Source organism: Tinamus guttatus, unplaced genomic scaffold (genome assembly GCF_059628265.1).
Source record: "Tinamus guttatus ecotype Peru unplaced genomic scaffold, ASM5962826v1 Tinamus_guttatus_pri_ptg000027l, whole genome shotgun sequence".
NCBI classification, from domain to species: Eukaryota; Metazoa; Chordata; class Aves; order Tinamiformes; family Tinamidae; genus Tinamus; species Tinamus guttatus.
Genome location: NW_028288561.1, coordinates 649965 through 662405, shown reverse-complemented (window position 1 = coordinate 662405; position 12441 = coordinate 649965). Strand labels below are relative to the sequence as shown.

Genomic DNA, 12441 nt, shown 5'->3' with positions numbered 1-12441 from the left:
CACGGCTGACTCGCAGAAGCAGTGACTTTGTGTCACCCTTTACCCGGCGACGCTACCGGGGACGCGCGGACGCGCACGGACGCCTGGCGCGTGGCGGGGACGCAGGGGGGCCGCGGGGTCCCCGAGCGCCGCGCGTCCCGGCCCCTCCAGCGGGTTTGTTCTTCACCTCCACACACAATCCCTTAACAGGTCATGGTAGACATGATAGAGGCTTTGACCAACACAAGCACTGACATATTTATATTAAAAAATAGTGCAAAATTTCAACATTTATATAAATAACTCTAAACCCCTGCTTTTGTTTTTTTTGTTTTGTTTTTTTTTTGTTTTTTTTTTTACAATGTAATACACACTTTTTGAGTTGGCACTCAAAAAATTGCCATTTTTCTTCTAGTTCAGAAAACAACTTTTTTTTTTGAATAGGCCTCTTCTAATACAAAAATACTCCTGCTCCTTACACATACACTTTCTCTTATTTTTAATATATATTTATATATTTATATTGCAGATCTTTAAACAAAAACTTTTTTGTGCAAATATTTTGTCTTTAAAGTTAAGTGAAATAATCAAACAACAACAACAAAAAAAAAGCATTCACACACAGCTCAACTAGAAACAAACGAAAAATAAAAAATAAAAAGACTACGGTTGATTTTTTTTTCCTTTTTAAACGTCTAGACACAGCTCCATAAAGAAATGTTTCTGCAAGCTTTGTAGGCTTGTGCATTCAGACCAGACATAACAAGTAAATATTTATACACGGAGAGATGGGGAAGGGCGTGTTTTCTTTTTCTTTGCTCGTCTTCCTCAACTCTCGCTCTTTTTAACGAGAAGTGCAGAGTGTTTCGTTTGCGTTCTGTTTTTCTCCTGTTTCTTGCACACGCACACGTGTATCTGTCTAAAAGGGGTGCCCTTTCTGCTTCTCCTTGTCCTTGTTCCAGGCGGCCGTGCTCTCCAGGCCGAGCGGGGGCTGCTGCAGCCGGCTGCCCTCGAGGATGGGGGGCACGGCGCTGCCGTGCTGCTGGTGCTGGTAGAACGCGGAGCCGGGGTAGTGGCCGATCACCTCGCTGTACGTCGGCGGCGGCCCCTCCATGCGCCCGTTGCTGCCGTAGCAGGTGGCGCTGATGCCAGAGTTACTGCTGGGGGGACAGGGCCCCCCGTACACCGAGTTATCCATCAAGTCGCTGTCGAAGATGGTTCTGTTGGGGGGCGCCCGCACCGACTCCCTGTTGAGCTCCATCTGCTGCTCGGGGTCGCGCAGCTGCAGCGTGCACGGGCCCTGGTACGGCGGCGGCTCCTCGCCGTCCGACAGCGAGATGGTGGGCGGCAGGTCGATCTCGTGCTGCAGGTAGGGGTAGGTGGGCTGGAAGCGGCTGAAGCGCTCGCGCTGCAGGAAGGAGGGCACGGCGAGCCGCTCGCTGCCCCGCGGCGCGTACATCTGCTGCTGAGAGGGGGACAAGGAGCGCGCGTGAGAAGGGGCCGCGGCGGCCGCCCGCGGGCACGGGCAGCGCGCACCGCGCGGCCCCGGCTTCGCCCTCACCTCTGCTAGCCCGCTCCCCGACACGGTGCTTTCTGAAGGCCACAGGCTTCCTTCCTGCATGGGAGGAGAGGAGAGGTCAGAACAGGCCCCACGAGCAGCGGCACCAACGTCCTCACGTTCTGCACCGACCCGCGCGGGGACGGCAGTGCCGGCCGCTCTCCTGACAGCTCCGCTTCTCAGCACCGGGAGCAACTCCTGCAATCAGGCGTTCCCTCCAGCTTTCCCTCCGTACATATTTAATAAATCGCTCGCAGAATGAATGATGAGAGTGACACAAGCAAATTACACTCGCTTATTTGTAGTCCTTCCCCCTCCCACGGCCGCCCACCCAGCGCGGTGTTCGCTCTGGCTCCCGCATGCCACAGCAATATCGTTCAGTTTGTGATCCACGAGCTGCTGGTGATTCACTAGACACCAGAAAACCCCATGTGAAACAATGACAAGATTAAAAAATAAAAAAACAAGCTTCCCCCCCACACACCCACATTCTCACGCAAAAACACCATGAGAAAATACAGATAACATGAGAGCACTCAGGATTTTGACGTTATTTCGATTTGGCTATAAAAGATAATATATAGCAATAGAGCAGAGGATGGTTCTGCAGGATTTCTTCCCCCAAAAGTTAAGCCCTTGGCTTAGAAGAGTCTGGGTGGCTCCGAGCCTTCCTCACGCTGCCGCCATCAGCCCTGATGCTGCTGTCGGGACACGGCTTCGACAACCGCGCGCTGCAAACCCGCCAGCCCGAGAGCAGCCCGCAAGTCCTGATTAAAACAAGCACCCAAACAAGGGCTCTTTTCATTCGCTGGGGATGTTCTGAACTTGCACAGTTCACCTCTAACTTGTGCCGTAGGAGCTGAAGTATTTAAATATTGCTAATATTCACATATACACAGCAGCTCTGTTCCTGGAGACGAGGCTGGGGGGAAGGAGCCGCAAGGCCGCGGTTGGGCCCTGCGACAGCCGCCACCTCCCGGTCCCTGCGGGTGAACCTCCAGCTGGGCAGTGGCCGCAAACACCCACCTGCAGGGCACAGCACCCCCTTTCCCTCCCTTCAACGGGGTCTTCTATCCAGAGGCCGTCCCAGCGGCCTCCCCCGTGCAGCAGGGCACTGCAAACCTTCCTGCCATGGAAACGCCGCCTCCTGCCGCAGCCGGGCCGGGCGCTGCGGCCCGACGCGCTCGCGGAGCCCGACGCGCTCTGCACCCAAAGCCGCAGGCCAGACACTGCTGATCAGGTGATAAAGCCACGAGAGCGCGCGCCTGTACCCAGCCCGGGTGTCACAGGCACGTCTAGCCCTGTGCGGGTAGACGGGCACAAGGGTAAACGTTGACGAAGGCCGGGAACCCTTCGCGGGCGGTAAGGGGAAGCGGCCGAGCGGCTGCTCCGCTCGCAGCAGTGCCGAGGGCCCCGAGCGCATCCCGGGCACACACGGAGCAGGACGCAGGGCCCGCAGGACGGGGCGAACACGCGGCTCCGCGGCGAGAGCTCCTTGGACAGCCCAAGGTGACGCAGACGCCATGAAAATCCCCAGTTAACCCCCGTCCCTCCCCGCGGCCCCTTCGCCCGCGTCTCCCCCAGCTTGCGGATGGCTTCTCCCTGGCACTATCAGATATGGAGAGGATCCGATCACATTCCTGCTTCTGGAGCCCAGCTCTGCACATAAACCTCAAGACGGCCCTCTTGCTAGTGCAAAGAAAACAGTGATTTAAATGGAAATGAGATGGCCCAGATTCACTTCTCTGTGTTTTTTAGGGAACATCTTGGAACAGCAGAGGTTAAGTGTTATGGTAATGGCAGACTTTCCAGCTAAAGCTAATGAATCCACTGTTTTAGTTTTACACTGCATATCCATCCCACCAAAGCGTCTGGCAGCCTAACAATACAATGCCCGTATTTTATACAGACCTTGAGACTTGAATATGCAACTGTTTACACAGCCATCAACTGTTTAGTCTAGTCCATTTTATATGTATTTCTTGCCTGTATGGATAGTCTACAGTAAAATTCCCCCCGCAGCTAAAAGGACCCCAGAGTAAGTGCATCTGTCAGATGAAAACCCAGCCTTTAACCCCTGCGTCGCGCGCCGGTGCTGCTGCACAGGGCCCTCCACAACGGGAGGCGAAGGGGACGCCGCACATCCCAGCGGGAAGCGCTTCGGCATCTGCTCCCCGCGCGGCCTGCGCCCAAACACCCCGCGGGTGCAAGGAGAAGCCCTCTCTGGCTCAGAGAGGAGCTCGGCTTTGTAGAGCCCCCATTTGCACGACCCTGACGTGGGGCTGGGGCTCTGGGCTGCACGTGGGTGCAAGGACAGAAAACTGCAGAGATGCCGTGAAAACGGGGTGCTTGGAGCTGTCAGCAGAAGACAGCGGAGCCATCCCCAAGGCAGCGTCTGCCCGAGCTGGATCTGCTCACCCGTTCCTAAGCGTTTCCGCCGAGACGTCAGGGCCGGGCTCCAGGAACGCCCCGCGGCCCCGCGCACAGGCCCTGCCCCGGCCGCGCGCAGGACGCTCGCGCCAGCGTCTGTCACCCCAGGGTCACGCGAGCACCGCGCAGCCCGCCCGAGGAACGGCCACGTCCAGCTCAGAAAGGCTGCCATGGCACTCCAGGTGCCACAAAGCAGTTGCCAAAGGTGGGTAAAGGCTCCCAGATGGAAAACGAACGTATTTTTAGCCTTTGTGTTTTGGTCACGACACTGTCACCTCACCCCGCCGCTCGGCAAAGCCCTGAGCCCAGCCTGACCCTCCTCGCACTCCCCTTCTGCAGAGCTTCGGGCCTGCCTTAATCTCCACTGCATCCAGAAAGCTACGATTCTTTTTGAAAAGCTGAGATTCTGATGTGCAATGAGCAGCAATGGCTTTGAAAACTTCCAACTATTGCACAACTTGCTTCAAAAACTACACTTTTAAATTTAGTTTTAAAGATCAATCTTTGACTTTTATAGAACCACTTGTTTTGGTAATGTCAGAGAATTTTTAGTGTAAACCAAATAATAAAACTAAGTCTGAAAGCCTTTGGATAGGCTTATATTTTCCATTTTGTGGGACAAAGGTATTTTTGGAAATTGTACTTGAACTGTTTCCTTTATTTCAGGGGGAGGAGGCGCACAAGGAAGACAGTTTGAGGTTCTCACTGTCCCAAAGCCACACGAACAGCACACATTTTGTTGCAAAAAAGGGGGTCTGAGTAGCCTTTCTTGACGAATCCCCCTTCTGCAAAAACAAAGGTACCTATTTTAAAATGACAGCTTAGACAGAGCAAAGAGATGGCTACAGAGACACACATCCAATAATACAAGATTTCCTCGCAAGCAGGAACCACATTAAAGAGACCTCTGGGAAATGAATTTCTCCTTCACTTGTAATTTTTGAGCTACAACAACAGAAAAGGACAACTAATGCAGACGTGGGAGCCTTCTGACCATGGGATGAACTACTTTAATATTTTAAAAGATGAAGAACGTGCATGCAGCCCCAGTGCCTCTCTCTGGTCACGACAGCAGGATGAAGACTGGGATTAAAAACAAAAAGACCAAGAACAGTTCAGTGCAAGTTTAATGGATGACGTGAAGCAGTAACGAGTTCAACCGAGGGCTCCCCTGTCCCTCCAGGAGGGCTCCTGGGCCACGAGGAGAGCGCGGCAGGACTTGACGACACTGCGCGTGGAGCAAGAGGGAGCAGGGCGAGGAGGAGGGCGCTGAGGAGGGGGAACCGGCGCTGCACGAGCCCCGCTCGCCGCAGAGACGGAACCCGGGGCCGCACGGAGCTCCGACAGACGCGCGGCGGCCGCCTGCTCTAAAGCTACTGCAGTTACTGATGTTCCTGCGGGCCGAGAAGTGCCACATCTTGGCTGCTGTACTGTCTGTGCCTGAACGAATGGCTGGGTGTAAGACTGGCTTGGCGAGATCTTAAGATAAATAAATAAAATAATGCACTAAATTTCATTTCAACTTCAAATTTCTGTTCGGCCTCCATGCAATTTTCTATTCTCTTTCCGCGTTAGCCTTTTTAAGAAAAAAAAAGTAAGAAAATATATATAGGTATTGTAAAATATATATAGGTATTGTAAAATAAAGAAGGTTTTCTCGAAGAAATTAAGGAACCCAAGTAATCAATGGGTCCCCAGTCCTGTTTACTTTGGGCTGAAAATACTACGCAACAGTCTCTAAACAACTTCTGGCTTTTGAGTGTTGAGCAGATGTGCTCATGTGCTCACATTCGCTACCCCTGGAAGCAGAGGCGTGCGACTACAGAAAGGGAAGTTTGGGAATGCCGAAGGGAGCTCAGGCACGAGCTGGTGTTTGGCTCCGGGCTCCCAAACAAGCAGGTGCTGGCGGGAAGGCCCGGAGCGCTCATCCCGCTCCGAGCTCTTCGCCTTCTGGAGTCTCCACGGCCCTCCTGCCCCATGGGGTGCATTCCCTTTGGCACACAGTACCCCGTAAGGGACCTTGACAAAACGACAGACTGTCAATTTTTTTTTTTGAAGAAAACAGTCGCACTGTTTGATCTATTTCTTGTAGCAGGCACGGATATAATACAAGGGAACACAGCCCCAGATGGAACAAAGCAAACAACTACTGATGTGTTCAGCCTGCAGTGGGAGTCTACAAATGAGAGCAGGAATGAGAAGCAATGACCTTGAAGAAGCCATATCATTTAAAGAGCTTTCAGATCCTTCAGGGTGAATGCTAAAAAATGTATCAGTACAAGATAACCCTGTGCTGGAAGACAGAGTCATGTAGACAGCAGTGAGTAGCACATGTTTGCCCTCCAAGGAAATTCTCTTTTCTCTACAGGTTCTGGTAACTCACTCTGAGCTGCAGCATGTGCGGGAACACTGCAGCTCTGCGAGGAGCAGGATCTGTCACGAGGCCGGAGAGGCTCCCCTCGAAGGGCACAATTAATGCACCTCTCCTGTGGGTTCTAATGAAGCAGGAAGCTGCGCTCTGCCGCGAACCACTCGAGCGTTACCTTGGAGAGATTTCTGCTAGTCTGGCTGACAGCGTTTCCTGGCATTCTCCACTGCTCTAACGGCAGCACGATTTCACCAGTGGAGAAAACCAGAGAAGGTCTTTCCCTATGTCCTATTCCCTTGAAGTCAGGAGGTGAATTTTAACGTAGCCCTTTGGGACTGTCCAACCGAGGCCGCCAAAGGACCCCACCACGCTGACTATAAACCCAAGGAATTGGCATCCCAGCCCTCGTGAACAGGGCACACCACAGGCAGCCTCGTGTGCGCGGCCGCAGCAGCGAGCACTGCCAGGGACCAGGGAACAGCCACGGGGGCTCCCAGGGTGACACCGATGGAAAGTCCAAACTACCTCAGGGCAAAGACAGGGTTATGGTGTCCAGGTAATAATACCCTTTATCACCATAAGGAGCCAGAGGCATTGCCAAAAAGGATCCGTAAAGAAAAGAAACTGAAAACACTATTTGGAGGGTGTCTCTTCACATGGTGCCGAGGGACACACGGACAGATGCAACTGAGATCGATGCCTCCAACTCTAATGTATCTCCAACTTTGCATCCCTTGGCAAACCGCACAGTAAAACACAGATTAGAAGACCAGGGTGTCACTTACTGATGACAGATTCTCGTCTCTCCTCCTGCCTTGGCTGTGCCGGCTGATGAAGGATCGTGCAGAGAGTTTGTAGTGGTTCAGCAGACACGTGATCACGACCACCATCACCATCATCACCACCACGATTATGATTATCTGTACAAACTCCAACTCCGCTGCAAGAGAGACAGACAGACTTTGAGCCACCTGAGGAAGCACCGCTTAATTAAGAACAAGGCAAACGAATTTGGTCACAAAGCCAACAGCGCGGCGCAGCTGCCTCGTCCCCCATGTGTAAAGTTCTCAGGCATATGCACGTGGGCTCTGCGTGCTTTGAACCCAGCTACTACTAAACACATAAATAAATAAATAAATAGTTAATTCGTTTCTTCAGTATCACAGAATGAGCTGCCCTTGGGGAGGAATCTTTAAATAGGATCTACAAAGCACACCATTTTTCTGAACCCCTGCTCAGCCTGCTGCCTTCTGCATCCCGTTTGCTGGATGCCTCCAGAGCCAGGCGAGAGGCCGGTCCCGTGTTGGTGCCAAGCGCCACGTTGGCACGGGGAGCTGCGGGCCGTGCACGATTGCTCTTAACGAAACAACCTCCCAAAGCGCGTGCTGAGCTTTAGCAGTGCCCTTCCCACTGCTGCTCTCCGTCCTTTGGGGTCTGCTGTGGGGCACCAAGCAAACGTCACCTCTTCTCGGAGGCCCAGGACCGCTGAAGGGACACGGGAGCCGAGCGGAGAGCTCGTGTTCCTCGACGAGCAGCCTGATCTACTCAGTCCTGCAGCCCCAGCACCACCAGAGCCCAGGCCCAGCTCAGGGCTCCCTCCCACCCGCTCACAGGGGCAGCGCGAATGGCTTCGACCGCCCTCGAGGAGAACCCCCAAACCCCTCCAAACAGACGGAACCAGCAAACAACAGGCCCTCCGCTTAGCTCCAGAGACACTTGGCAGCACGAAGCAGCTCCTAAAAACTGAGGAAACAGTTCCTCATACATCATGGGGGCTAAATAAAGTCGAGTGCTGGAGACAGGCTGCAAAAGCGGTGTAAATGCTTCCCCGAGTTCAGCACCACTGCCCAAACGGCTCCGGCTCCCTGGGCGGCTGCCCCGACGCGGTGCCCGGCCGCGCTGCCGCCGCCAGCCCACGTCGCTCCTCAGCAGGGCAGCCACAGCGCGGGTGCAGAGCCGTGCGGAGCCAGCGCGGCTGCTGCCCTCCGCGTTGCATCCCCGCACACGAACACGCGCACGGGCCGGGGGGCTCGTACGGGCCTCCAAAGGGCAGCATCGCGCTGCCCGCGCGGGATGGCACGGATTGCGCTGAGTCAGGAGGGTTTTTTCTTTTTCATGGAAAGTTTTCTCCTGGCAGGTGGCATTTAAGTGCCAGGAAAAGCAAATAAATGTCAAGAAAACAGTCCAGCTGGTAAGTGCTGCCAGTTACCTTGGAGTTAGTTCTGCTAAACAGCAGCTATTTCTGCTGCAGGACAAGCCCATTTCCCATCATCCCAAAAGATCCCAGCGCACTTAACCAGCTCTGCCCGCCACCTTCAAAGGCAGAAGGATGCCTTGAAAGCAGGAACATTATCCAGCACTTAAAGCCAGGCCTATGAGTAAGTCCTTCTGGGCTTGGAGCGCATTCGCTCACGGCCTCTGCGCTGCAAAGCTGCATCCGGGCCGGAAAAGCTGGAGTGAGAGCGAATGGCGCAAGGGGATTTCAGCTAAAGCACCTTCCCAAAGGGGCACCCCTGCGTCTACCCCAGCAAACACAGCATGGATGCGGGTGCTGCTGTGAGGGGACGGCTTGGGGAGAAAACTAAAATAAAAGCAAATACACAGAGATACCCACACACACACACATGTATATATATATATACAAGGTGTGGAGGCTGCTCCTTGAAGGAGTCATCACAAGTCATCACAGGGGAGAGGATGGGGAAATGATTAAAAAAAAATCACGGATTTTAAGAATGAGTCAGTTTAGCCCCCGATGAAACGCAACATGTGCTCGGCCGCAGCACGGCGACGCCGCAGGAAGAGGATGCTGTGACGCAGAGCTTCCTTTTTCCTAAAAAGAGGTGGCATTTCTGCAGAAAAAAGAACAGGGCTTCGCTGGACAGAAAGGAGAGCTCCTTGCTCAGGACGAGCGCCACGTTAAACCGTTGAACGCGCCAGCGCCGGGAGAGCTGTGCCCAGCGCTGGGCACTCGCCTTTCCCGTCCACCCGCAGGGACGGGGCGGGGGATGCATACCAAGAACTCCCATCTTTTAAAATAGCTCCCTTTTTAAAAAAACACCTCGGATAAATTTCCTACACGCCTACAGATGTGTAGTGAGTGGGACCGGGCAAAAGGCCGGAATCCTGCTGGGCCCCAGGACAGCGTCCTGATGTCCTGTCCGTCCTGGCGCAGCTCTGTGTATTCCAGCTCCGGGGTGAGTTAACCGGAGCATTAACCTCAGAGCAGCCGCAGCGGCGGGTGCTGCAGCACAGACCTCCCCTCCCGCCCCGGCTCCGGGCGCTCCGGCCTCGTCCCGCCGGGCGAGCTGGGCTCTGCTGCCCGCTTCAGCACTGAACCAGGGCACTTCAGTGCACGATCTAGTCTGACGTTGCAGCGAGCGCATTAGAATTATAAATAGAAGAGCAATTTTAATATCTGACCGCGTTGGGTGGAGAGAGGACAATTAATCAGTAAATTAACATTCTGCTAAGTGAGTTTGCTGAAATGCATCTGCGCGATACAAACTCATGGGCTTCCTGCATTTCCATTCTGGCTTTTCCGTACGCAACGGGCACGGTCCTGGTGTTCCTGCATGGGGAAGGAAACGTGCGCTGCAGCGCAGCACAGCACAGCGCAACGCGCGGGACGGGGAGCGGGGCTGGAAGGGGTAACTCACTGTGGTGCACTGTGTTTGCAGCCGCCGAAATCCAGGTCGCGGCTCAGTGGCACCTCCAGACTCCGGGTCCAGCTGGTGGGAGCCACCAGGAACCTCTGCCCTCTGCTCCAGAGGGAGCCGAGCTGGCTCGGGAAGGGCCTGGAGTTCCGCCTGGGACGAGCGGTACGGCCCGCAGCTCCCCGGGCCGAGCCGGGCCGAGCCGAGCCGAGCCGAGCGCTCTCCCACCGCGCTGCCCGCTCCGGCCTTTGGCGGAGGAGAAGAGCAAACCCAGCGCCCACGCGTGACTTGGGCTTTCCAAGTTGAGAGACTCGCAGCCTCTCGAGGTAGCAGTTTCTGCCAGCTCTCCTTCTGTTTTAACTTGTCTTCACGGGCTTCGTTTTCAGATGGGAGAAAAAAAAAATACAAACGCACACTGGAAAGCTGGATGTACTTGGTAAGATTTCATCCAAGCAGCTCAGGCAACTAATGAAGAAAGATCATTAAAAATCCCAAACTTTGAGTTAATATGTTATTATACAAGCGCAATTCAGCTGCTATGCTAATAAAAAGCCTTTGGGGAATGAAAAACAAGCCAAACTGCAAAGCACATAATTTATAATTCCACTGGTATTCCTAAAACACACACGCACAAACACACACACCAAAACAAGGAAAAAAAAACCCACTCAACACATTCCGTGTTTGGCTTCCTAATCATTGTCACTTTTCAATTAGAAGAGACCTCATTCCATTTCTCTCCGTAATTTTCCCCAAGGGAAGTGTTATAAATGCGCTAGGCTTTACAAGATGGGCAAATTCAGCCTCCAAATGCAAAGTAAGGTCACACTAATTTAATTTTGCATAATTTTTACTCCAGAATACGTTTCAAACTAACAGGTTCAGACATCACATTTAAGTGACACAACCTGCTTTTCTGTATTTTCTGTCTAGACGCTGCAACTTTTGGAGACGGCAGGCACGCATGCAGCTGTTTTGCAACTAAGCATTTTTCCCCCCAGATTCTCACCATCCTGAAACTGGATATTCGTGATCAAGTCAAATCGCTTGTCACGTCCCATTCTTCCGCTTCCTCCTCGTTGCCGGTTCCAACCGCCGCGGCCTTGGAGAAGGGTTTCCCGGCGGGTGACGGCGCTCGGTGGCGCGGGAGGCCCCCCCGGCGCCGGCGTCGCGGCTCTGCGCACCGAGGGCAGCGACCCCAAAACCCGAGTCCACCCGTCCCCTCCTCGCGTCCTGCCGCGCTGCTGCCGGGCGCTACCCCAACACGGCTCGAGAGCGCCTGGAATCAGGAAAACCGGAGCCCCTGGGCACGTGCCGCGTCCGCAGAGGCCGAGGAAACGTCCCGGCACCGCGGCTGGCAGCCGGGATCCCAGATCCACAGCCCGGAGGAAGCAGCTGCAGAAAGGAGCAACTCTGAGAACTTCTTGGGGCCTTTCAGATCTTTTAAGAATGAAACGCCCGAGAGCTGCAGATTCAGAATTTATTAGTATTTTTGCAGGGAGCAAGCACTATTTGGTCAATATTTATACTGTTAAATGCTGAGAATTCACCTCCTGCATATGCACAAGGTCCAGGACTGCCGCAGGGGAGCGAGGGCGACCATGCATTTAAAATATATTTCCTTACTTTTAACAGCCATTACTGCAGTTCATAAAAGGCTCGCTAAAAACTTTATTAAAGCTCTTCCCTCCACCCGGAGCATTGCTACTGAACATGAATGCTCCAAAGCACTGGTAAGTATCAAAAAATCCACCTGAGTTTTGCAGAAATAGTGACGGGTAGCAGAGCTGTGATTTACAGGCAGACAGAAGAGCTTTCAGACAGGGTCTTAACCACGACGACTTCTGCTTTCGGTGGGTATAACACGCATCTGCAGGTCAAAACAGTTCTCTGTGATTCATGATCTATATATGTATGTAGGGATTGTCCATCATGTGGGAAGGGAAGAGGAGGAGAAGCGAAACTACTCAGGAGGTAACGGCTAGCTGAGCGATCGTGGCCGTATTAGCTACAAGTCCTAAAAAACGAAACAAACCACACAAACACGGGTCACCATAAAGGCTCCAGCAAATTGTGCTAAAAATTAAGTCTGATGCGGTGAGAAAAAGAATAAACAAACCAAAGAAAACCCCGCTGAATACTCTGCTCCTCCTGTGTTCATCTAAGCACTCGCAAGTGACTCCATCCTGGACGGGAAGGGAAACCGAGGCAGCGAGCTCCAGCTCTCCCACCTCGAAACAAAACTGAGACGTTTTTGCAGCTGTCAAGATTAGAGACACTGTTTTTTTTCCAAAGGAAAAGATTTCATTTTGTTATTCCAGGATAAAATGAAATCCCAAGCAAACCACGGCCTGACTGGCTTTATCACCTGAAAGAAAGGAAAAAGGCAGGGAGCTCCCAGCCCCTTTCCTGGGGCAGAGCCTCCCGGCCCGCAGGCTCATCCCGGCTCA

The 12441-nt window shown here is 53.4% G+C and overlaps 1 protein-coding gene across 1 annotated transcript in view; it reads right to left on the bottom strand.

The window, feature by feature from the left end:
* Positions 1 to 898: 898 nt before the first annotated feature.
* Positions 899 to 12441, bottom strand: part of PMEPA1 (prostate transmembrane protein, androgen induced 1) — a 38612-nt gene continuing 27069 nt past the window's right edge. The window contains exons 2-4 of the mRNA XM_088528147.1: positions 7121 to 7275; positions 1541 to 1594; positions 899 to 1444 (exon numbers count right to left, since the gene is read on the bottom strand). Coding sequence (XP_088384273.1) covers positions 899 to 1444; positions 1541 to 1594; positions 7121 to 7275 — 755 coding nt within the window. The remainder of the gene's footprint in view (positions 1445 to 1540; positions 1595 to 7120; positions 7276 to 12441) is intronic.